We start from the raw sequence: 23,311 nt of genomic DNA, 5'->3' as shown, positions 1-23,311 counted from the left end.
TTGTAATTGTATTGATTTGTCTCTATAGAAAAGAACTCATTGTTCTCTACTGCTTAGCTGTTCTTGTCATAGTTGTCAAACCAAGTGTTTTATAGAGCGTCTATAAAAAGTCAACTGATTTATGCTTATTGCACAAGTCATGTCTTCTTTGACTGTTAAAATACTAAATCCCTGGGATTTGTTTTAGTTGATTTCAGTCTCTGGTGCATTATTTTTTATTATCAATTGTTTTGGCCTTTAACTAGTTGTCAGTAACAGCGAGTACTCTCAAATCGTACTTTCTTGTTAATTTGACCTGTTGAGACTATTTGTAATGCTTTTTTTGTTATTTAATGTTAGCATGTTTCTGGTCAATATTCCAGCTTTGATTGTTTGGAATTACTACAAATTGTCACTTTTTCGTACTATGAACATCAAAATATTTTCTTTCTCTTTAAATACTGTTTCGGTACATTTTCATGAAGAAAACAGGGTTTTGTCGAGCACTAATTGTATAGTTTTATTGTTGATATCCCCCTCCCACTATGTGTGCCAAGCTTTAGATAGGTTTTGTGGACATACAAGAAATTTATTGGTATTCTTAAACGGAAGATTATATAGACAGAAGAAGAAGTATACTTAACAACAAAATTATTTTGATCCATTGTGTATAATATGACGTGATTTTTTTAGTAGTTGATGTTTTTCTAAAATTGTTCAACATTCACAGCGGTTTTAAACTTTTACTTTATTCATCCCTAATTTTTATTAACTATGTATTTACATTGTATCACAGATCAAATTTATTCGTTCATTGTGTGTAAATTTGTGTTACTACGTTTTTTTATTGAGTTAAGTTATTCCTATTGTTATTCTATAGTTTGTCTTTCTATGTTGTGATGTTATACTATTGTTTCAGAAAAGGGAGAAGGTTTGTTACCATTAAAACGTTTAATCCCTTTGCAATTGTTTGCACCTGTCCTAATTTAGGAATCTGATGTTCAATGTTTGTCGTTTGATTATGTTGTTCATAAGAGTTTCTCGTTTTTATATAGATTAGACCGTTGGATTTCCCGTGTGAATGGTTTTTTGGGGCCCTTTTTATCTTGCTGTTCGGTGTGAGCCAACGCTCCATGTTAAAGGCCATACCTTGACCTATAATGGTTTACTTTTATACATTGCTACTTGGATGGAGAGTTGTCTCATTGGCACTCGTACTACATCTTCCTACATCTTATTATTATCTCTTATGATATGACCATTTTGAAAATGCAGTTATAGATTTTGAGTCACTTCTAGAATCAAGATATTTTTCAATTGAACACTGGTTAACTATTGTTTTCTTTTATTCGTACTCACGACAATTAATGAATCTACAGTATCATTTAAGGTAACAAGAAAAAAGGTGTTAAAAAGTTTTCACGTGAACATTTTCCATCATTCATTCTATACTGGATAAGCATCCCAAATTCATAAATCATTAGAGCATGAAATGTCCTCCAACTTCGACTAGATCGAATGGAAATTTAGAATAAAAACTTGTTTATTTTTATAATAAATTAGTTTCAATGAGTAAACGGTTGTTGATATATTTTTTTTTTCAGTGGAAGACAACAGACATTAAACTTTCTACTTTTACACGATATTATATCATCGTGTATAACTTTAATCTGGATTTGAACATAAATGATGCAGAAGTTGTCAAAATTAAATGATTGTTGGTATTTTTTTAAAACATATAATAAAAAATAATAAAAAAGTAAAACTTACCACTTATAAACAAAATAATACTTATATCTGAAAAAAAAACACCATTTCAAAATATAAGCAACGTACGAAATGAATCATTTCTGTTTTAAAACAAAACCTGATATATCATTGTTTGTACCGTTTAAAAATACCTTCATACACATCATCTACTATCGAACGCATTTTAAAATAGGGGTAAATTGGCGGCTTTTTAAACCTCTCTATCTAATTTACGATAGCTTTACAAAGTATGTAAACAGCCCAGTAGTCAGCACTTCTGTGTTGACATGAATTATACTTGATATGGTCATATTTGTGAATTAACTGTTTACAAAACTTAAATTTTTTGGACTTCTCAGGATTTTCTACCCCAGGAACTTAGTAATAGATTACCTTACAGTACTGTATTTGGCAATGCGTTTAGGAATTTAGGAATAGATTACCTTACAGTACTGTATTTGGCAATGCGTTTAGGAATTTATGGTCCCAAATGATCTTAAACTTCGAACATTTTTTGGCTTTTTTCAGCTTTTTTTATTCGAGCGTCACTGATGAGTCTTTTTGTAGACAAAACGTGCGTCTGACGCAAATATAACATTTCAATCCTAGTATCTATGATGCTATGATGAGTTTATTTGCAAGTCATCATGTGATTAATGTGATAGTGTATCCCTGTAAAAAACATTTAAATTTAAGCTTGTGGTTTTCCTGAAGCGTTGATGTTTTCTAGTTAACATAAGCACACGTTTTACGTTCCTATTATGGTAAATTCATCTCATTTACATAAGAAAAGAAAAGTATTTACTATCATACTACCATACTACCATACTGCACTTCATGGTAAAAAGCGAATGTCAACAAAACCTGACAAAGCTTAACGCTCAATTGTATCAATCAATGAACCGATTGGAAACCAAAATCTCTCAAGAACTGATACTAATGCCAAAAGCAAGTTACACAAATTTTTCAGGAATTATTTATAATTTCTTTATATAGTTTTAAAATTATTCAAAAAAATAAAATACCTACATAAAATTACCGCTATCAGTACCATCATCATAATAAGAATGAACTGTGCTACTAACGTTCTAACTAAAACAAAATGGAGAATAGTACATACAAAAAAAAAGAGAATGTCAATATAAAAATGTGAATTATCTTTAAACATTAAACGAACCAGACGCATTAAAAATATATAACAGTGAACTGAATGATTATATTGAGATATAACACAATATAAAGCAAATTTTGCAAGCTGAGACACTTACACATCATATCGGCTGATCAGTTCATGTTGTTAATCATAAAACTTGTATATTGTCGATTTCAGTCATTCATCTTCATAACCAAGCCGCGACACTTTTGATATCATGATCAATCACTTTTAGACAGTATTTATTATAGAATTATTAAATCGTGTATTGTATAAGTTTATATAATAACATGCCAATCGACGGAAGGAGGAGATATTTCTACTGACGTAATCGTGTTTCCGTGGTGGTTGTATGAGAAACAAGCATTCACTAAAATGTGTGTTATTGTGTTACTTGACTTCATCGATATACACGTCTCAAAATAATTGTTTGTCTCCGAGTAGGAATTTCCATTAATACAATTCGGTAATTAGAAGCAATGCGGAATTCGTTTTCACTGGAATACATACTGCTAGTTGAAATATCAATCCACAACAACAAAAAAGCAAAAAAACAAATATGATATTGTTGTTAGAAACGGATAATGTATTCATGAATTAAGATTTGTCGTGACCTTCAATAAGAAATGCAAAAAAGAAGGGAACAGTAGCAAAAAATAAACGACAAATAAAGAAATGCAATTAATTATGAAATACGTATGTGAAAACTATATGTTTTTACCATATGCGATACTGTAAACAATTACTGTTTCGAATCTAGAAAAAATTGTGAATTCAATGTTGTTCAACAGTTATAATTATTTTGAGCAAACAAAATAACCCGGAGAATAAGTAAATAAGTTCGAATTGTTTTACATCTGTCATTTTGGGGCTTTTTATAACAGACTATGCGGTATGGACTTTGCTAATTGTTGAAGGCTGTACGGTTACCTATTGTTGATAATTTTCTGTGTCATTTGGTCTCTTCTGGACTCATTGGCAATCATACCATATGTTATTGATTTTATTAAACCGGGGGAACAAATAAAATAAAGGAGGAAAACAACGGAACGAAACACTGAACTACAACAAAACCAAACGCGAACATACATAAAAACGAACATAACAACGGCAATATTCTTGTCTTGGTTTGTATAGGACATTTCAAGAAGAAATGGAAGATTGAACATAGTTGCATTGCTAGCAAAACCTCCCGCTTATGATCAGAGATAAACGATTATTTGCCAACACATTGCATTTTTTAAATAAAAATACCATATAAATGACTAATGATAAGTTTTGTGACTAGGTGCATACATAAAGATGTTGGAGTTGTAATACTAATACGGTACTTATACATTCCCTCATTGTGTAATTGTGCTATGGTTAATTTTTGTATTCTTGTCCTTTTTTTTTGCTAATGTGCTTTGCCTATATGCCTTTTTGATCATCTCTATTGACATATTTGCTTGTTTTATAGTGATTGAGATTATTACACACTGTTCACTGCTGTACCAATATTTTTTGACATTTTTACCTATTATGTCTGTTTGTTTTGTTCAAACATCGTTGTCAAAATAATGGAATTTTAGCTAGTTTTAGAACCAGGTTTCGATTGACTATTTCCTAATCATAAGAAATTCCTGTAACAAGTCAGGAATATGACAGTTGTTATCCACTCGTTTGATGCGTTTGAGCTTTTGATTTTGCCATTTGCTAAGGAACTTCCCGTCTAAAATATGCCTCGGAGTAAGTTTTTTTTTTGTTATATTACTTTTTTCTCCTCAGTCCGTTTCCTTATTTAAGTCTCGCCAATAAATAACATAAGAAATAATAAACAAATGCATGAAATCAGTTCGATAATTTTGTTTGCTTCATTATATCCATGACATCGGTATTAAAGAAGAAAAATGTTACAGGTTTTAAAAAACATACCCTAAATAAAGCATTCTCTTTTGTTCTAAACATATCTATTTATAATGGGAATGCGAGTGCTGGCTTGTAACGGCATTAGCCTGCTCTTTTTCGAAATCTACAAGGGTGTCATTTACGTGCAAGAGATATTGCTCTCTCTTAACACAGGTCGGCCATTTATTGTCCACTTTTGAAGGACTATCATCGTTTCTCTTGACCATACTCGCATATACGGTGTCAAGGGAGAGCCGAAAATTTGGTTCCTCAATTTTTCTCCCCCGAATGGTGAGAGAATCAGCTACGGTAACCATATTAGTAGTCCAATGCGCTAACTACTTACATCCTCTTAATCAAAGGTAAAATACATAAACATATATAATTGTATTATCATAAAATGTTTAAAGTAGATGTATATACAAGTTCTTATGCAGGGAGAAAGAGAATGTTTAAAAGTATAACTTACTATTGCATGGAACTGTCTCAATACAAGTAGAACTAATAACTGACAAAGAAGGCGATACTGATGTCATTCTATCACTTGTCTCCGGCAAAGTCCTGTGCAAAAATATAAAGGTTCTCAAGAGCCTGTGTCGCTCACCTGTATCTACTGTGGTTATGGAAATCATGTAAACTAAGGTTAATTTCAGAATAAATAGTATTAGATACCGCAATAATGGCCAAGTTTGGTTCATATGGCCCAGTAGTTGATATAAATCCAATTCATCCCATTGTAGTCTTACAATAGTTACTGAAGACCCCTTATCATTATTTCAATCTGTTTTCAAGTTGTGATCAGTTGCAATTGGGTTTTTTTCTATTAATTTTCCAATAGACTTTTATAATAAACCGATATTTTTTTTTTATTTTCAACCGAGGCGGCCATGTTGGTTGGATTGCAGGGACATCGGATACATTTTTAAATCAATATATCCTATTGAAGATTGTGACTAAGTTTGAGAAGATTTTTGTAGAAGATGTTTTTAAATGATTACAAAAATTTATGTTAAAATGTGAAAAATATACTTTGATTGGCATTAACTCCTGAAGGGGTCAATTGACAATTTTGATCATGTTGCCTTATTTGTAGAGCTTACTTTGCTGAACAATTTTGCTGTGTACAGTTTTCTCTATCTATTTTTATATTTAAGATAATAACCAAAAGGTATTTAAAATTACCAGTTATGGGGCAGCAATACAACAACGGGTTGTCTGATGCGTTTGAAAATTTTTGGGCATATAGATCTTGACCTGATGAACATTTGTATTTCGCTATATTTGCTTTAAAAACTCTAGTTTGAGAGATATCAACAAAACTGTATTTCACACCCATGTTTTATTTTTAGCCGTGGAGGCCATCTTGGTTGATAGGCGGGGTCCTTAATATATTTTTAAACTAGATACCGTAAGGATGATTTAGACCAACTTTGGGTTGATTTAGTCCAGTTGTTTCAGAATAGAAGATTTTTTAAAAAGATAACAAAAATTTCTGAAAAATTGTGAAAAATTAACTTTCAATGGCAATAACTCCTTATGGGGTAAATTGATAATTTTAGACATGTTGGCCTTATTTGTAGATCTAACTTTGCTGAACATTATTGCTGTTTACAGTTTATCTCTATCTTTTACTATATTCAAGATTATAACCAATATATTTCTTTAAAATAACCAGTTTAGGGGCAGCAACCCATCAACGGGATATCTGATACGTCAGAAAATTGCAGGGCAGATAGACCTTGATTTGATGGACATTTTCATCCCGTCAGATTTGCTCTAAATGCTTTTGCTTCAGAGATAAAGCCAAAATCTGCATTTTGCCCTCGTGTACGACAGATAATCGACGACGTTGGGCGACGGATGACGATGGCAAAGTGATGAGAAAAGCTCATTCAAATGGTTGACTAGTTAACAATATAACTCTTTATATAAATTTTAAGTTACATTGTGTTTGCTGTTTTAATGGTTTTATCTGTTTTGTAATATACCAAAACAATTTGTGAAAGATATCATACACGGATCTTTTTATTTGAGTGCATCAGTCCACTTTTAGAGTGTAGACCAGTTTTTTCGTGTGATATTCCATTTGATCAGATCGATTTATTGATTTTTCGTAGTTATGATATAGTTTATTTGGGACTGTTTATCTTATTCTGAATACTATTCAAATTTTGTGCACAAATGACGAACATTTTCCTTTTATATTACTTAAAATTCAGTGTTTAACTATGTCCAATTTTTTCGAGAGCAAAATTTTAATCGTTTGTGGTCTTTAGCAAAAGATTTTTTAAAGAAAATTTAGATAAGAAATAAAATACATGTTTGGTCTAAAAATCTTACTTCTTTCTAGTTTATGTCTGTAATTTAGTGAATGGCAATATACTATGTCCCCAATAAGTCACAAAAACATATTACTATGTTTGTCAAATTCTCAACCCTTTTCAATTCAATGTTATTTTCATTTCAAATGAAAACATTTCATAATAACCTTAAAGTAATATGATAAATTAGATATCACTGGATACTTTTCATGTCATCCTCCTTTTGGTTTTTACTTTTAATAATAGGTATGATTGAAATATTTCAAAGTGTTCAACTCCAGGATTAAAAGGTGCACGAAAGAGATAGCAGTAAAAAATCATGAAAAATACAACATTAACACAAATATGTTTCTATAAATTGTGTTTGAGTAACCGACAGAAAACCAAATTATTGTTTCTGTATAAAACTTTGTCTTGAAGATTTTCACAATTACAAGAACTGCTGACCAAAATAGATGTAATAGGAAATTTACAACTCCGCAATGTTGAACGAAAGCCTAAAAACATTTGTATCTCTCATACACCTGAAAGATGAATCCACTTGACAGAAAAGTTAAACAAATGAAAGAGAAGTAAAACATAGTATATACTCATAACATATATTAGTAGAATCAAAATTAAATACATCAAATTTGAAACGCAATGACAGTCCTTTCCGTTTTAAGGTTTCCTCGAATTCGGTATTTTTGTCATTTTATTATTTTCTAGATCTAGATATATCAGTATTACAACAGAATTTTACAAAGAAATTACGACAAAAGGGATTTCTTTTCTTTCCATATTGTTAATTATCCCTTTTTAAACGGTGGTGTTTCTTTGGTGCCGTCTTACGGTATTTATATATCCTTACTCGTTCGCAATGCTGGTGTCTGTAGTGACGCCCATTTTGTGTTTGTTTTAGATGTATTTGTATGTGTATCAACCTGATGACATAAACCTTTTTAAAAAAAATAGAATTGAGAATTGAAAAGGGGAATGTATCAAAGCGACAACAACCCGACCATAGAACAGACAACAGCAAAAGGTCACCAACAGGTCTTCAAGGCAGCGAGAAATTCCCGCACCCGAAGGCGTCCTTCAGCTGGCCCCTAAACAAATATATATACTAGTTCAGTGATAATGAACGCCATATTAAACTCCAAATTGTACACAAGAAACTAAATTTAAAATAATACAAGACTAACAAAGGCCAGAGGCTCCTGACTTGGGACAGGCGCAAAAATGCGGCGGGGTTAAACATGTTTGTGAGATCTCAACCCTCACCCTTTACCTCTAGCCAATGTAGAAAAGTAAACGCATAACAATACGCACATTAAAATTCAGTTCAAGAGAAGTCCGAGTCCGATGTCAAAAGATGTAACCAAAGAAAATAAACAAAATGACAATAATAGATGAACAACAGACTACTAGCAGTTAACTGAAATGCAAGCTCCAGACTTCAATTAAACTGATTGAAAGGTTATGTCTTCATCATATGAATAGTTTGTTCTTCATCATATGAATAGTTTGTTCTTCATCATATGAATAGTTTGTTCTTATGTTATACTATTACACCACTTATCCAGGTTGGGCAGGGTTGAGCGCTAACAAACATGTTTAACCCCGATTTATTTGTATGTGTCAGCCTATAGTTTAGTGGTTGTCGTTCGTTCATTTCTGTACACCTTTTTCTCGTAAAATGTTTTTCCAATTTTTCATGTCGGAGCCTTTTATAGTCGACAATACGGTATGTTTTTTCTCATTGTTGATGGCCATACGGTTTCCTGTAACTGTTTTCATCCACTGTATTTGAAATTTGGTGGATAGTGTGATTGGCAATCAAAGCACATCTCTTTATTTTTATATTTGTTGCATTTAGCTAGTGAATTTGAGTAAATAGAACTTATATTTTTATTCAATTCGTTACCTTAATTTTTTTATTTGATTTACAAATTGACAAGTTTTATCTAAAGTGGTGATTTGGCAAAGGTTAACCGCTAATTATTTTAACTGTATTCATAATAACATACATAAAAATAGGTAATTGCATTTCCCCGACTCATTGCAATACTGAAAATCTACGGATAATGAGAAATGAATTATATATATATACTTATAGTCATTCAACACATCGAAAATATTAATGATTGTGTGGGAAAAGATTTTTTTCAGGTTTTGCCAGATGTCCAATGTCTTTGTTTATAAATAAAGGCAACAGTATTATATCGCTGTTCAATAATCATAAATCGATTAAGCGAAAACAAATTAGGGTCATAAACCAAAACTGAGAGAAACCCATCAACTATAAGAGGAAAACAACAGAAAAACAGAACTGCTACAAAAACAAACACCAAAATACATTGAAACGGTTTATTTCATATAAAACATTTGTTTAAATGAACGTCTGATATTTAATCAATAGAAATACCTTGTATTGTTTTTTAAACGTTTTTTTAGCGATGGAAATTCTGTTTATTCACTCGATGAAACCTGGACTGCATTGGAAAAAAACCAAGACTGCTCTCGATAAAATCCGTACATTTAAAAGTTAATGCAGCTTTAAAAGAATGTCCTTATCGGTGCTATAACAAGATTTTTGGTATATCCAAGGATGAATAGATTCAACACAACAAAAATGGAATAAAAGCATTGTGAGGATAATTCTTTTTTTTTATCAAAAAAACATATTAACCTTGTGTGATCTTATATATCATGTTCAATCATCTATTTCACGTCTTACCTGAAAGAAAGTTTTTTTCTAGTCACTGTTGATTTATGATCATTAGTTGGATACCAATTCTCATAAATTGCCATGACTGAGAATAAATATTGTTTCCTTCGAAGTTCAAATTTTCAGTCGACTTTGATAGCAAACTTGTTTAAAAATACGAAATCAAGTATACGGGAAAATTCTATTGTACTTATTCCATGAAAAATAGTACCAACCACAAGAAACGAATCCACAATGAAAAGCTTCTTGCAGATGTAGTTCTTAAATGACATTTTTGGTCACTGCATACAAGAAGTTCAAAAGATTAGAATATTTCTCTATTCTTAGTGATAGCTTTTTCATTTTAGCAAAAGACGGAAAATAAAATTAATAAGAATACAAAACATTGGTGCTGTTGACAGCTTAGAATGAGCATTCGATGATTTGAACCTTTAATCTAACATTACCTGTCTTGACAAGAGTGACATTGAAATTTATGAGAATCCAAAGGCTGCGTCTTTACTAGTTTGTATGTAATACAACCATAATCTAAAATAGAATTTTTTTTAAGGTAATGATTATATAACAATAATTATTAATATCGTACAGCTTGATTGGTTTTAATTTGATGCATTTAAACAATGATTTTTGCGTTCGAAATTTTTCTTTCAAATGAAACAGCAGATTTTGAAGTTTAACTCGTTTTCTGTAAAGTTTTATTTGTAATGTCGAATTTGAAGGAAAACACAATACTTTCTTTACAGATGTTTGATAAAATTTCTGTTTAGAATATTATCTCTTGGAAATATTCTGTTGTTTATTACATATAATTATAAGACAGCAGTTTTTTATTGAAGTTTTAAACTATTTAATCATATGGACAGTAACCATGACGGATAAGTATATGATTTTGTATCCATTCTTATATAAAGATGAGACTGTATTTCTATTTTCAATAAATTAGAAAATCAGCTGGTATTATGTTGAAAACTTTAGAGTAAAACTTACATTTATTTGAATAAGGGCTTCAAATTTCTCGCATTTGGTGAAAAACTGCAAAAATGCCAAAATAGCCCATTCTTAAGATCTTGCCATGAGTATTATGATATGAGCAGCAGCTTTCCTCAAGAATATATTTTGATACAAAATCTATATACCAAAGATTCAAGTGTATAAAAAACATTGGTTTGGTAAGGCTGTTGCTCATATCGATTTTGATCATAGCCTACATGTCAAATTGCTACTTCAGGTCAAATAAGTATTTTTTTTTCTTTTTCGGCATGATAATGACGTTACAGTAATATTACAAGTGACCACTTTGCACTTAAATGTCCAGATTATAAAAGCTTGTTCATATATTAAAAAAAAGAATACATAAGTTTGAAAGCCACATGATTTTACTTTTTTTTTATATGTCAGGTGCAAGCTTATCATAGCTCCTTTAAAATTCTTTACATTAATTCAACAGACATCATTTAGCTGAGAAATAGTTATTTTATTTTAAATTTGGCAATTGATTACCTTAAATTATATTATTTTGATCGATATTTCAGTGGATTTTAAATGAATCATTTGATATTTGCAGAGGGGAGGGTGTGTCTGTGTTATCCAAAATTTTCTTTTTCTATGTGCTAGAATTGAAAGGGTTTTATCCGGTGTTAATTCATGATCATTAGCAATGAATTTCTTTAAGATTTATATAAGGTTATCATATTCAAATAATTGTTTAAATAAATGTTTCTCCACTGACCTACACTGTCGAGATGTTAGTCAAGATATTGTGCAGTATAAGGATACCTACATATATTCGCGTTATAATTTATTTCATGATCATCAGTATTGATGCGACAAACAAAGTAACTGATAAGCTTATGGTTCTTACACATAGAAGTCAAATAGTCTCACAGAGAAACAACCTAAATAATAACTTGAAAAACAAATGTTTTGTTTTGGTCAAGCCTTCAGCGATGGCAACCGTTTATTTTAGTTAATTTGAGGAAACCGCAAATGAAACCTAACAAAATGTTTTCATATCTGACGGTCTTTTGTTATGAATTGTATGTGTATTTTTTAGTATGTATAAACTCTATTGACATTGATGTGTTAAACATACTGATTATACATCTAAGACCGATGCAGGTAACTTATGCTGTTTACATTGTATTTGTCCATACGTTTAATGTGTTTTATCATTTGAGTTTGCCATTCGATTAGGGACTTTCCGCTTTGAATTTTCCTCGGAGTTCAGTATTTCTGTGATTTTATTTTTTACCTATATAGAGTAGCTATATCCATAAAATATAATTTGAAAATGGATAATTTTCCAATATTATACCTGGTGACAGAATTTCAGTTTCGTCACACTGTTTCTTATAACAAGAGCAGTCTTCCATTGAAGGCTCACAAAAACAAACATTTTTCGGCTTTTGGATAAATGCATATCCGTTCAAAAAGTCACACATACACGAAACATCTTCTGCCAACGACCTATTGTGATATACCAACTGTCCTTCATCGTTGCATTTTGATTTCGCATATATGCAGCCTTTAGTCATATTTGACTTTAAATTGAAAGGCATATATCGGTTAGCAGGACACAAATATCCATCAATATTACCGCTATGAACAGCCTTATAACCTGAAATTAAAACAATTTGAGAAACTTTAAAAAAAATCTTCCTGTATCATATATATCTTGTGATACAGCTGTTACTTTAATATTTCTCTGTCTACCAAAAGGAATATACATAAATAGTATCTAAAATAAAGAAAGGAAATGGGGGTTGTGTCAAAGCGACAACAACCCGACCATAGATCAGACAACAGCAGAAGGCCACAAATGGGTCTTCAATGTAGCGAGAAACTCCCGAACACATAGGCGTCCTTCAGCTGGCCCCTTAAAATATGTATACTATGTACAGTGATAATGGACGTCATTCTTAACTCCGAATTATACACAAGAAACTAAAATTAAAAATCATACAAGACTAACAAAGGCCAGAGGCTCCTGACTTGGGACAGGCGCAAAATTGCGAAGGGGTTAAACATGTTTATGAGATCTCAACCCTCCCCCTTTTCCTCTAGCCAATGTAGAAAAGTAAACGCATTACAATACGCACATTAAAATTCAGTTCAAGAGAAGTCCGAGTCCGATGTCAGAAGATGTAACAAAAGAAAATAAATAAAATGACAATAATACATAAATAACAACAGGCTACTAGCAGTTAACTGACATGCCAGCTCCAGACCTCAATTAAACTGATTGAAAGATTATGTCTTCATTATATGAATATCATGCACAATCCCTCCGGTTAGGGGTTTCGAATCATACTATCATAAAATATATGAGAAGAACATAACCCGTGTCATACCATGTGTTTAGTTCCGATGCAAAATAAAGGCAACAGTAGTATACCGCTGTTCAAACTCATAAATCCATGGACAAAACCAAAATCAGGGTAACGAACTTAAACTGAGGGAAACGCATTAAATGTAAGAGGAGAACAACGACACAACACTACAATGTAACACACACAGAAACGGACCAAGCATCAAACAAAATTCCACGAGAATAACAAATATAACATCAAAACCTAAAACATGAATTTGGGATAGACAAGTACCGTGACACGTCGTATCGCAATGTGAATTTACACTCAAAAATAAGAGAAAAACCCTATAAGTGAATCAATATTAAAGCCAAAATATGCAATCGTTAATGACCTGACAACAGTATCGTAACTGTATCCCTTCTTAATAAGACTTATTACCAAAAATACAAAAAATCTACATGAGGACCTTCATGACAGCTTTTAGTCATTCTCAACTAAGGGGGGATCATGAAGGCTTGGCATTTGAATGATTAAAAACGGCAATAGATGAAAATATTGATACTTCTAATTCTATAATGAAAATTCAAATAAATATAATTTAAATAAGCAATGAATTAGCATGTTCACCATTCCTTGTATTGAAGGATAAAATACTTCCGATCGCGCTACACTGTACTGCGTAGACACGGTTTGTAATGGTTAAAGTTCCCCCATCGTTCAATTTTCATCCATGGAGATCCCTGAGTCTGTTTAAAGGTTTTGTAAGCTTTTGAGGTGAATACTGACATTTTGTGCTTTGTAAAGAATATTACCATAAAAGATTGGATTCGAAATACCTGAACGTATAAGATGTCTGCATGTTTAGTTAAATTTGCGAATTATTTCCTTATACCGATGATAAAATTAAGTAAATGTTTTGACTAGTTTGTGATATCGAAACCCCTGGAGTATTTTTTTCAGTAATACATAAATTTCTCTAGCTAAATTCTAATACGTTATTACATACACAAGATCTTGGTGAGATCATTTCAATAGATTGAAATATATCCTAAAAGAGAGGCGAAAGGGTAAACGGGACACCTGTTGTGTTAACGAATCACTACACTAACCTTTGGAGTGGAGATTAATATGGCATGGTGGACCAGTTTATCAGAAGCGGATATGCCAAAAAGAACTTATATGATTTCTTTGTTTTTTTATTTATTTGTTAAATACATGTGTTACTTTCTTGAGAAAGATTACATGCAACGTACGTGCAGCTTTTTTGACTGTTTTTTTTTTAACCTACATTTGTTTAACAGACTAACTGAGATTTTGTAACGAGGAGTACCTAAATTTCAAGCGTTGGATCCTGGCGAGAGAAACCAGAGATACACACAAACTAAAAATGTACTGTTACAGCTTTGGTTAAAAAAGAAAAAACCAACAAGTTATTCTTTTTAAAACAATCTCCTGATAGAATTGCATAGCAATACACATTCCCTAACCAGTTAAAACGGTTATATGCGTGATTTATATAAATCTGAGAACTCTAACTCTGCAAGTTAATCATCCGAACCAAACAAATTCTTTTATTATCTGTAACTTCACATGGTTAACTATTTACTTCGTCAAATCAATATCTTCAAGCATGAAGAAAAAAGGTTCGTAAACTGATTAATTGTATGAATTTTCAAAGACGACCATAAATCTGCAAAAAAAAATTATCATACCGGAACAAAACTCGAACTTGATGAGTAATAGACAGACAGAAAGACATACGGAGTGCACACTTGAAGTCCCTTTCGATGTCGTCGGTAGGGGACTTGTTAAGTAGGGGCGAAAGATGCCAAAGGCCAGTCAAACACATAGATAGAAAACAAACTTACAACGCCATAGCTAAAAAAGAAAAAGACATACAGATAAGAAATAGACACAAGATAGGAAACTAAAGACTAAGCAACACGAAGCCTCTATTGTTCTTGTGCATTATCTATAAGTAAGCCGCTACGTTTTGTGTAGCACACAAAGGATTTTGTGGTATTTTTCCATTACAAGGACGAATAACGGTTTTAACGACCTTTAGTACCAATAGACATGTTTACCATAAGCCAATACCGAAATCGATACCGAAACCGAAACCGACACCTAACATAGGTACTGAGGTAAATGGTAAATGTTTATAATATTTGATTAGCTCAACCCTTCTAATCCATTATATTGTTTGAGATTAGAATACACTGGATGATATATAACTTCCATTCAACAATTAAAATGAATATATAAAAAAGTAAAGTTGAATTCAACGAGTATTAAATACACTAATGCAAATCTATTTATGATGTACATAATTCATTGAAGGAAAAGGTAAAGGCAACAGTAGTATACCGCTCTTTAAAAGTCATAATTCGATTGAGAGAAAACAAATAGTACATAGGTCTACAATAGGTGCCATATCGGTTAGACTACTGGTGTGATTTTATCAAATTCGTGTTGAAATATAACTTCTACCTGGCGTGCTCGATGTATAACTTTGTTGAAAGGTCTGCTTGATTGTTTGCATCCAAACAAGGACCGTTTGATTCCGGAACAAGTATCGGATATATTCCATGAAATGTTATTAAAGTTATATCGAAAATATTTAAAATGTGATGTGCAGTAATGCTTATATCTAATTTATATAATATATTCGATTTTCAAAATAATATTGATATAAAAAAAACTATATATATTGGTTTCATTTGGATTTCAGAGAAAAAGAATGTTAAATTTGATGCTGTTAGCACCACCAACGAGAACAACAAAAACAGAAAAGGTCTTTCATTAATTTCGTTACAACCACAGCTTTACTGAAACAAAAAAAAGCAAATGGAAATGCAGTAATCATCAAAATCTTGTAAGAATAAGAATACTTGACAAGACATAAAGCAGCCGATTTTTCTACTTTCACTTCAACCGGAAGTTTACGATGTGACAATGTCAACACTTGGAGAAATTTATCCCTACTACTTACATACGAAGGATCAGGATATGCAGCCTTCACTAGGAATTCTATATCAAAGACTGCAGCTAGTAGGAAGTGTGTGGTGTTCGGAATACAAGGTGATATGCAGCTGAATGACTGCCTTTCTCTCCAACTGAGGAAAACATCACATCAGGAATCTGGGACTATTATAGTATAATAGTCCCAGCTGGTATGCTGTTTATGTTTCTCAGGAATGATAGTAGGTGAAATTGTAACTATAATCCGCCTAGAAGTGCTAGATGACTTGTCAGTCCATTGAAGTGAACTCAAGTTATGGTATCTGGCAGATGCAGCTGTGCAGGATTCAACATTCATATATTTCCAATATTAGTGAACATCGGAACGTTAAGCCACCAACAATCAATCATCAATCCAGTGAACATTGTATCACATTACATACATTTCACATACATGTAAGCAAGGCTTGCAGACTTGCTCTATTTTATATGCAGTCTCAAGATTTTTACCTTCTTGGTCTACCAAATGTTATTGGTTTTTTTTTCACCTATCTGAGTCGTACTACACGTTATTATATGTCTCACTTGTCAGGGTTTTACTACAGTATTCAAGTATTTTTACCTATCTGGGTTCTACCACAGGCTATTGTTGTTTCACCTGTGGGCTTGATCACAGGTTTCTAGGCATCCTTATGTATAAGTATTAGTTAGACTAATAATTCTGGCGTGCAATGTTTTAAAACATTTATGGTATGACTAGTTAGAAGCATATATGCAACGAAAAACTCCCGCACCCGGAGGCGTTCTTCAGCGGGCCCCTAAACAAATTTGTATACTAGTTGTACTAGTTCAGTGATAATGGACGTCACACTAAACTCTGAATTTCACACAAGAAACTAAAATTAAAAATCCTACACGACTAACAAAGGCCTTTTTTATTATAAAATTTATTTTTGTTAAAACTATATATATGTACATGTATCATTTATTGGGGGCTTTCACTCATACTACTCGTTCAATTTGGCCAACTTAATTTCAGGGAAATTATTTTCCCCCAATTCATTAATACATCTTATAAATAATTAAGGCTTTGTTTTATTTAAGGGTGATAATTAAGTTAGTTTTTGTACCTGTTGGGATCTACCGCAGGAATTCTCATTTTTCTAAATTTATACCTGTCTGGGTTCTACCAGTCAGGTTCTAATAGTACCTGTTGTGATCTACCGCAGGAATTCTCATTGTTCAAAATTCATACCTGTCTGGGTTCTACCAGTCTACTGTTTCACTGTGGTATGATATATGAGACTTGTAAGGTTTTATTAGGAGACATCTACTGTTTCTATGTGATATGGTATATGAGACTTGTTAGTGTTATAAGGAGACATCTACTGTTCTGATAGTAATAGGTATAAATGGCAATTCAAAGAATTAAATTAGAGTTTATACATATTTTGATAAATTCCTAAGGTCTGTATTTTCCCATGTTTTCATTTTTATTTCATGTTAAGGTCAGCTTGTCAGCTTGTCAGTTTGTTTTAATTAAGAGATTAAGGGATAGGTAATTAGATCATAGATAGGAAACAGCATGATGACAGTATGGGTGTAATCAGAGAAACATCTGTATATAATTTTGATAGGATGGTCAGTTGTTGTTCGAGCATTGCACAGTTAGCAGTCATATTTTTACTTGTTGAAAATTAATTCATAACTCATAACAATTTGTGTTGTTTTTGATGTTTGTTATTTAATAAATTCATGATTTTTGTTTGTATTGCCAACTTAATTTTAGGGAAATTATTTTCCCCCAATTCATTAATACATCTTATAAATAATTAAGGCTTTGTTTTATTTAAGGGTGATAATTAAGTTAGTTTTTGTTCCTGTTGGGATCTACCGCAGGAATTCTCATTTTTCTAAATTTATACCTGTCTGGGTTCTACCAGTCAGGTTCTAATAGTACCTGTTGGGATCTACCGCAGGAATTCTCATTGTTCAAAATTCATACCTGTCTGGGTTTTACCAGTCAGGTTCTAAAAGTACCTGTTGGGATCTACCGCAGGAATTCTCATTTTTCAAAATTTATACTTGTCTGGGCTCTACCACTCAGGTTCTAAAAGTACCTGTTGGGATCTACCGCAGGAATTCTCATTTTTCAAAATTCATACTTGTCTGGGCTCTACCACTTAGGTTCTAAAAGTACCTGTTGGGATCTACCGCAGGAATTCTCATTTTCAAAATTCATACTTGTCTGGGCTCTACCACTCAGGTTCTAAAAGTACCTGTTGGGATCTACCGCAGGAATTCTCATTTTCAAAATTCATACTTGTCTGGGCTCTACAACTCAGGTTCTAAAAGTACCTGTTGGTATCTACCGCAGGAATTCTCATTTTCAAAATTCATACTTGTCTGGGCTCTACCACTCAGGTTCTAAAAGTACCTGTTGGGATCTACCGCAGGAATTCTCATTTTTAAAATTCATACTTGTCTGGGCTCTACCACTCAGGTTCTAAAAGTACCTGTTGGGATCTACCGCAGGTATTATCATTTTTCAAATTTATATTTGTCTGGGCTCTACCACTCAGGTTCTAAAATAAATTGTTCACCTGTTCTTAAAATTGCATAATTTAGGTAATTTATTTCTACAAATTTAAAATTATGTTAAGTAGGTAGTGTTTTTTGTTTTGGTTATTTTGATTAGTATTATTGTAAGTTTTAATGAGTAGCCCCCTAGAAAGCCAAATGGTACATTTATTATTATTTTCATATGTATTCAATGTAATAGTTTTAATTGTTTGTGAATATGATACTAGTATACTGTGTATACAATTGTGTCTTAGTATATTAGTTTGTTAATAAATTTGAATATTTTATTATAAAGTTTTGCGTATGATATCAAAATATCCATTATGGCAGAATAAGTGTTCCATTCAAGTAGAACATTTCCCTTTCTACTCTTAGTATCTATATTAGTATAGATAATTGTGGTATGATACATGAGACTTGTTTTTGTCTATAAGGAGACATCTACTGTTCAATGTGGTATGGTATATGAGACTTGTAAGGTTTTATTAGGAGACATCTACTGTTTCTACGTGATATGGTATGAGACTTGTTAGTGTTATAAGGAGACATCTACTGTTCTGATAGTAATAGGTATAAAATAATGGTTAAATTTATTTTGTTTAGTTGATAGATTCATGTCAATTGATGAATTGAAGTTATATTCCATCTAGTGTATTAAAATTTATAATTAATAATATAATGGAGTAAAAGGGTTGAGCTATTTAACATAATAAACATATACCATTTACCTCATTGCTATTTTTGGTTTCGGTATCGGTTTCGGTTTCGGTATCGGCTTATGGTGAACATGTCTAATGAGAGTCTTTTTTGGGGGGAAGGGGGGGGGCATAACATGAATAAAAGTAAAATAAACAATAGTTTAATAATAAAAAAGTAAATAAATGAATAATAAAAATAAATAGAACTTTAATAAATAAAGGAAATTATTGTTTTCCTGTATATGTAACGGTTTATTTCTTCCTCTGTGATATCTGATCCTGTTGTCCTAGTAATTGTTTCCAGACATGGTATTTCACAGGTATATTTTTTCCAGAGGAGTGAAAATCTATCTGTGTTATGCGGATAGTATGTTCCAGTATATATTATCCGTTCAACATTTTTCAGAACCTTGTGAAATAGACTCCCATTAACTACTTTGTAAGTTACTCGCAATCAATATATATCTGACTTTAATTATAAATGTTTCAAAAAGGTAGAACTAATTTGCATAATTTATCAATCAAAGGGAGGTAATTATGAGCAATTTGTATTTTAAAGATATTAATATTATATTCCCGAATCTATTCCATAGTGTTATTTTTCCTTGAATCTTATTTTAATTTTTATATTTATTTATATAAAAAGATGACTTAAAACATAATTTAATAAGACAGATAATATTTCACAGGTAAATATACTATCCAGCTGTTGAAATTGCGTAATTTGTTCAAATATATTGAACATTATGATTAATCTGATTTCCATATTATCAACAACTACATCTTTGTCCCCAGATAAAACTATTAATATAGTTAAAAATATCATCATACTCAAATTCTCCCATAATACTGTATACAGTAGTAACGCAACTATATTTCTATCTTTACTTTTCAATTTATATATGTACTGAGATATGAAACAACTAACTGTTACCTGTATATTACAAACCTTATCTATATATGTATTAAATTAATCATGATATTGTTTCACAATTATGATCTTTGAAATTACTTATGGTTTTCTTTAATAAGTTTCATGATAATTGTCTTTTTAAAAGAATGATATTACTTGAATATTTCAGGAAATTATTTTCAATGATATTATGGGAAATTATTTCCCATTATAATACAAATTTTTTAAACAATCTAACTGTAATTCAAATACACTTATTATTTCATAGTATTTGTAACAAATATTTTTTTCTAATAACTATTCAATAGTTTGACTACCCAGATAGAATTTCAAGGCAAAGTAAAAAAAATACCCTAGGGATATTTTTCTCCGGATAAAAAAATAACAACAACTACTGTAACATTTTTTCCACCGGATGTAGTTTTGCTTTACATATATAGAACTAAAAAGATAAGAGCCACCAAAAGCCGGAACAGGAGTAAAGGTCAAACAAAGTTTGTAATGGAACACCAGATATGTCTATTTTTTTATAAAGTTAAAAGTTTTTAAAGTTAAAGAGTATATAAATTTTATATACAAAATTGTGTATGTGAATTTAGAAATTTTTTACATAAACCCCAAATGACATAAATATGCGTTTGCAAATTTGCGAGAATTTATATTTTAAGAAAGTTTGCTGTGAACATGAAAAAGATGAAAAAATTAAAACCAAAAAAAAGAGAAGAAAACAAAACAATGTGTAATTCTACTCTTATTGCAGGACTTTTATAAAAGTGTCAGTATACCGGAACGCTGGTCGCAAGAAGACAAACTTTCCACTTCTGTACAATTGACTGGACACATCATTTTAAAAAAGAGAGAAGAAATAATCAACCCATTTTTCACACATTGTTTTTCAAGTGTAAAACAACCGACAATAACACTCCACACAACACAACACATAAAACAAAAGACTGAGCAACACGAACTAAACAAAACATCGGGGTTGATCACATGCACCACATAAGGATGACCAGATCCTTCTCCACATATGCCATCCGCCATGTTGCTCATGTACGTTCAAACACAATGGTATGTCTAATTGAGAAGAAATTCGAGAAAAGGGAGACGGGAATGAAGTTACGAAAAATGAAACATATCCGTCGTCATCTGTGAATCTGATAGTCCATACATCAATACTCTTGTGGTGGCGTCCTTAATTTTTTTAAGGGAATACTTAAAATTCACCACTTGAAACTCTTATTCTAATAGCTTTTTTGTATTCAGCCAACCATTTTATTATTACTTGAAATGCAAGTTCTAGAATGTCGTATCACTTGCGATATCTGAAATTGAGAATGTAAATGGGGAATGTGTCAAAGAGACAACAACCCGACCATAGAGCAGGCAACAGCCGGAGGCCACCATTGGGTCTTCAATGCAGCGAGGAACTACCGCAGCCGGAGGCCTCCTTCAGCTGGCCCCTAAACAAATATGTATACTAGTTCAGTAATGATGAACGTCATACTAAACTCCGAATTATACACAAAAAACTAAAATTAAAAGTGATACAAGACAAACAAAGGCTAGAGACTTGGGACAGGCGCAAAAATGCGGCGGGTTTAAACATGTTTTTATAGATCTCAACCATCCCCCTATACCTCTAGCCAATGTAGAAAAAATAAACGCACAACAGTACGCACAGTAAAACTCAGTTTGAGAGAAGTCCGAGTCCCGATGTCAGAATAGGAAACAAAAGAAAACAAACAAAATGACAATAATACATAAATAACAACAGACTACTAGCAGTTACTGACATGCCAGCTCCAGACCTCAATTAAACTGATTGAATGATTATGTTTTCATGTTGAGCTCAACTGACCATCATATATTGCCATACAAAAGAAGTGACACAGTATCAATTTGGTGACAAAAATAGTCGCAAAGAAGAGTTCTTCTCAGATTGTTACTGCATTTTGCAAATTTTAGATAATGACGATAATCCTGTCAGATCAAAACAACTTGCTGTTTATAACAATGAAAATAATAAAATATTTCTTTATTACTTTAAAGTAAATGAAATAAAGTCGTTTACCTGCTGTATAATCTTTTGGACTGTCACAAAATTCTGTAAACTTTTCTATATTTGGGTCATACAAGCAGTGATATTTATCAGTTATATTACATACACCACCTGCTCTAATTTTCCAGTGTGATATTTCTGGACATTCTAGGCTGTAGTTGGCCAGCCCGACATCACAGTATACCTATTTAGAATATATAGAATAAATGGTTTTAAAATACATTGTCATGATGCATCAAGAATTCGTTATTAATTAACTGAACGAGGATTTCGAACGGAATGTGAATGTTTACAACGGACTCTATTGCCAAGAACAATTTCCAAAGACGGCAAATCGCCAAATAACTTTACGCCAATAAAAGTTTACTTATTGTAAAAAGTACAATCACAAACATATCGAACTCCGATGAAATTTCAAAACGGAAAGTCCATTATAAAATGGCAAAACCAAAAGTTCAAACACATCAAACAAATGGAAAACAACTTTCATATTTCTGACACTTGGTACAGGCATTTTATAATGTAGAACATGGTGGATTAAACCTGGTTTGATAGCTAGCTAATACCCTCACTAGTATGAGAGTCGCATCAAATTCAGTTATATTGACAACAATGTGTGAACAAAATAAACAAACATAATAGGAAAATATGTTAAAACGAGGGGTACAGAAGTCAACATTTATTTACAATCATTAAAAACAAACAAATATTCTCAAAGAGGCACAAAATGTATATAAAAAGCATATTAGGAAAAATAATAGACAAGAATACAAACATTTACCATTTCATATTATTGGGATGTATAAATGTTAAGTGCATCAAAGAAACATAAAAAGGCATATAGACATAGCACATTAGCAAAAATGAAACACAGGAATACACAAATTATCAAAGGACATTAACACAATGACGAGATGTATAAGTACAGAACCAGGTCATATTTATCCAAAAAAACACAACAAGGCATATAGAGAATTCACATTA

The 23,311-nt window shown here is 31.8% G+C and overlaps 1 protein-coding gene across 1 annotated transcript in view; it reads right to left on the bottom strand.

Moving 5' to 3' along the window:
* The window catches only part of LOC143068158 (uncharacterized), a 32,732-nt gene that overhangs the window by 6,502 nt on the left and 2,919 nt on the right, over window positions 1–23,311 (bottom strand). Inside the window, exons 3-8 of the mRNA XM_076241978.1 lie at window positions 22,340–22,511; window positions 12,114–12,416; window positions 10,246–10,327; window positions 5,238–5,329; window positions 2,758–2,820; window positions 1,750–1,776 (exon numbers count right to left, since the gene is read on the bottom strand). Coding sequence (XP_076098093.1) covers window positions 1,750–1,776; window positions 2,758–2,820; window positions 5,238–5,329; window positions 10,246–10,327; window positions 12,114–12,416; window positions 22,340–22,511 — 739 coding nt within the window. The remainder of the gene's footprint in view (window positions 1–1,749; window positions 1,777–2,757; window positions 2,821–5,237; window positions 5,330–10,245; window positions 10,328–12,113; window positions 12,417–22,339; window positions 22,512–23,311) is intronic.

This window comes from Mytilus galloprovincialis, chromosome 3 (genome assembly GCF_965363235.1).
Source record: "Mytilus galloprovincialis chromosome 3, xbMytGall1.hap1.1, whole genome shotgun sequence".
Classification (NCBI taxonomy): Eukaryota; Metazoa; Mollusca; class Bivalvia; order Mytilida; family Mytilidae; genus Mytilus; species Mytilus galloprovincialis.
Note: the sequence above shows the minus strand (reverse complement) of the source record. Positions and strands in the feature narration are given on the sequence as shown.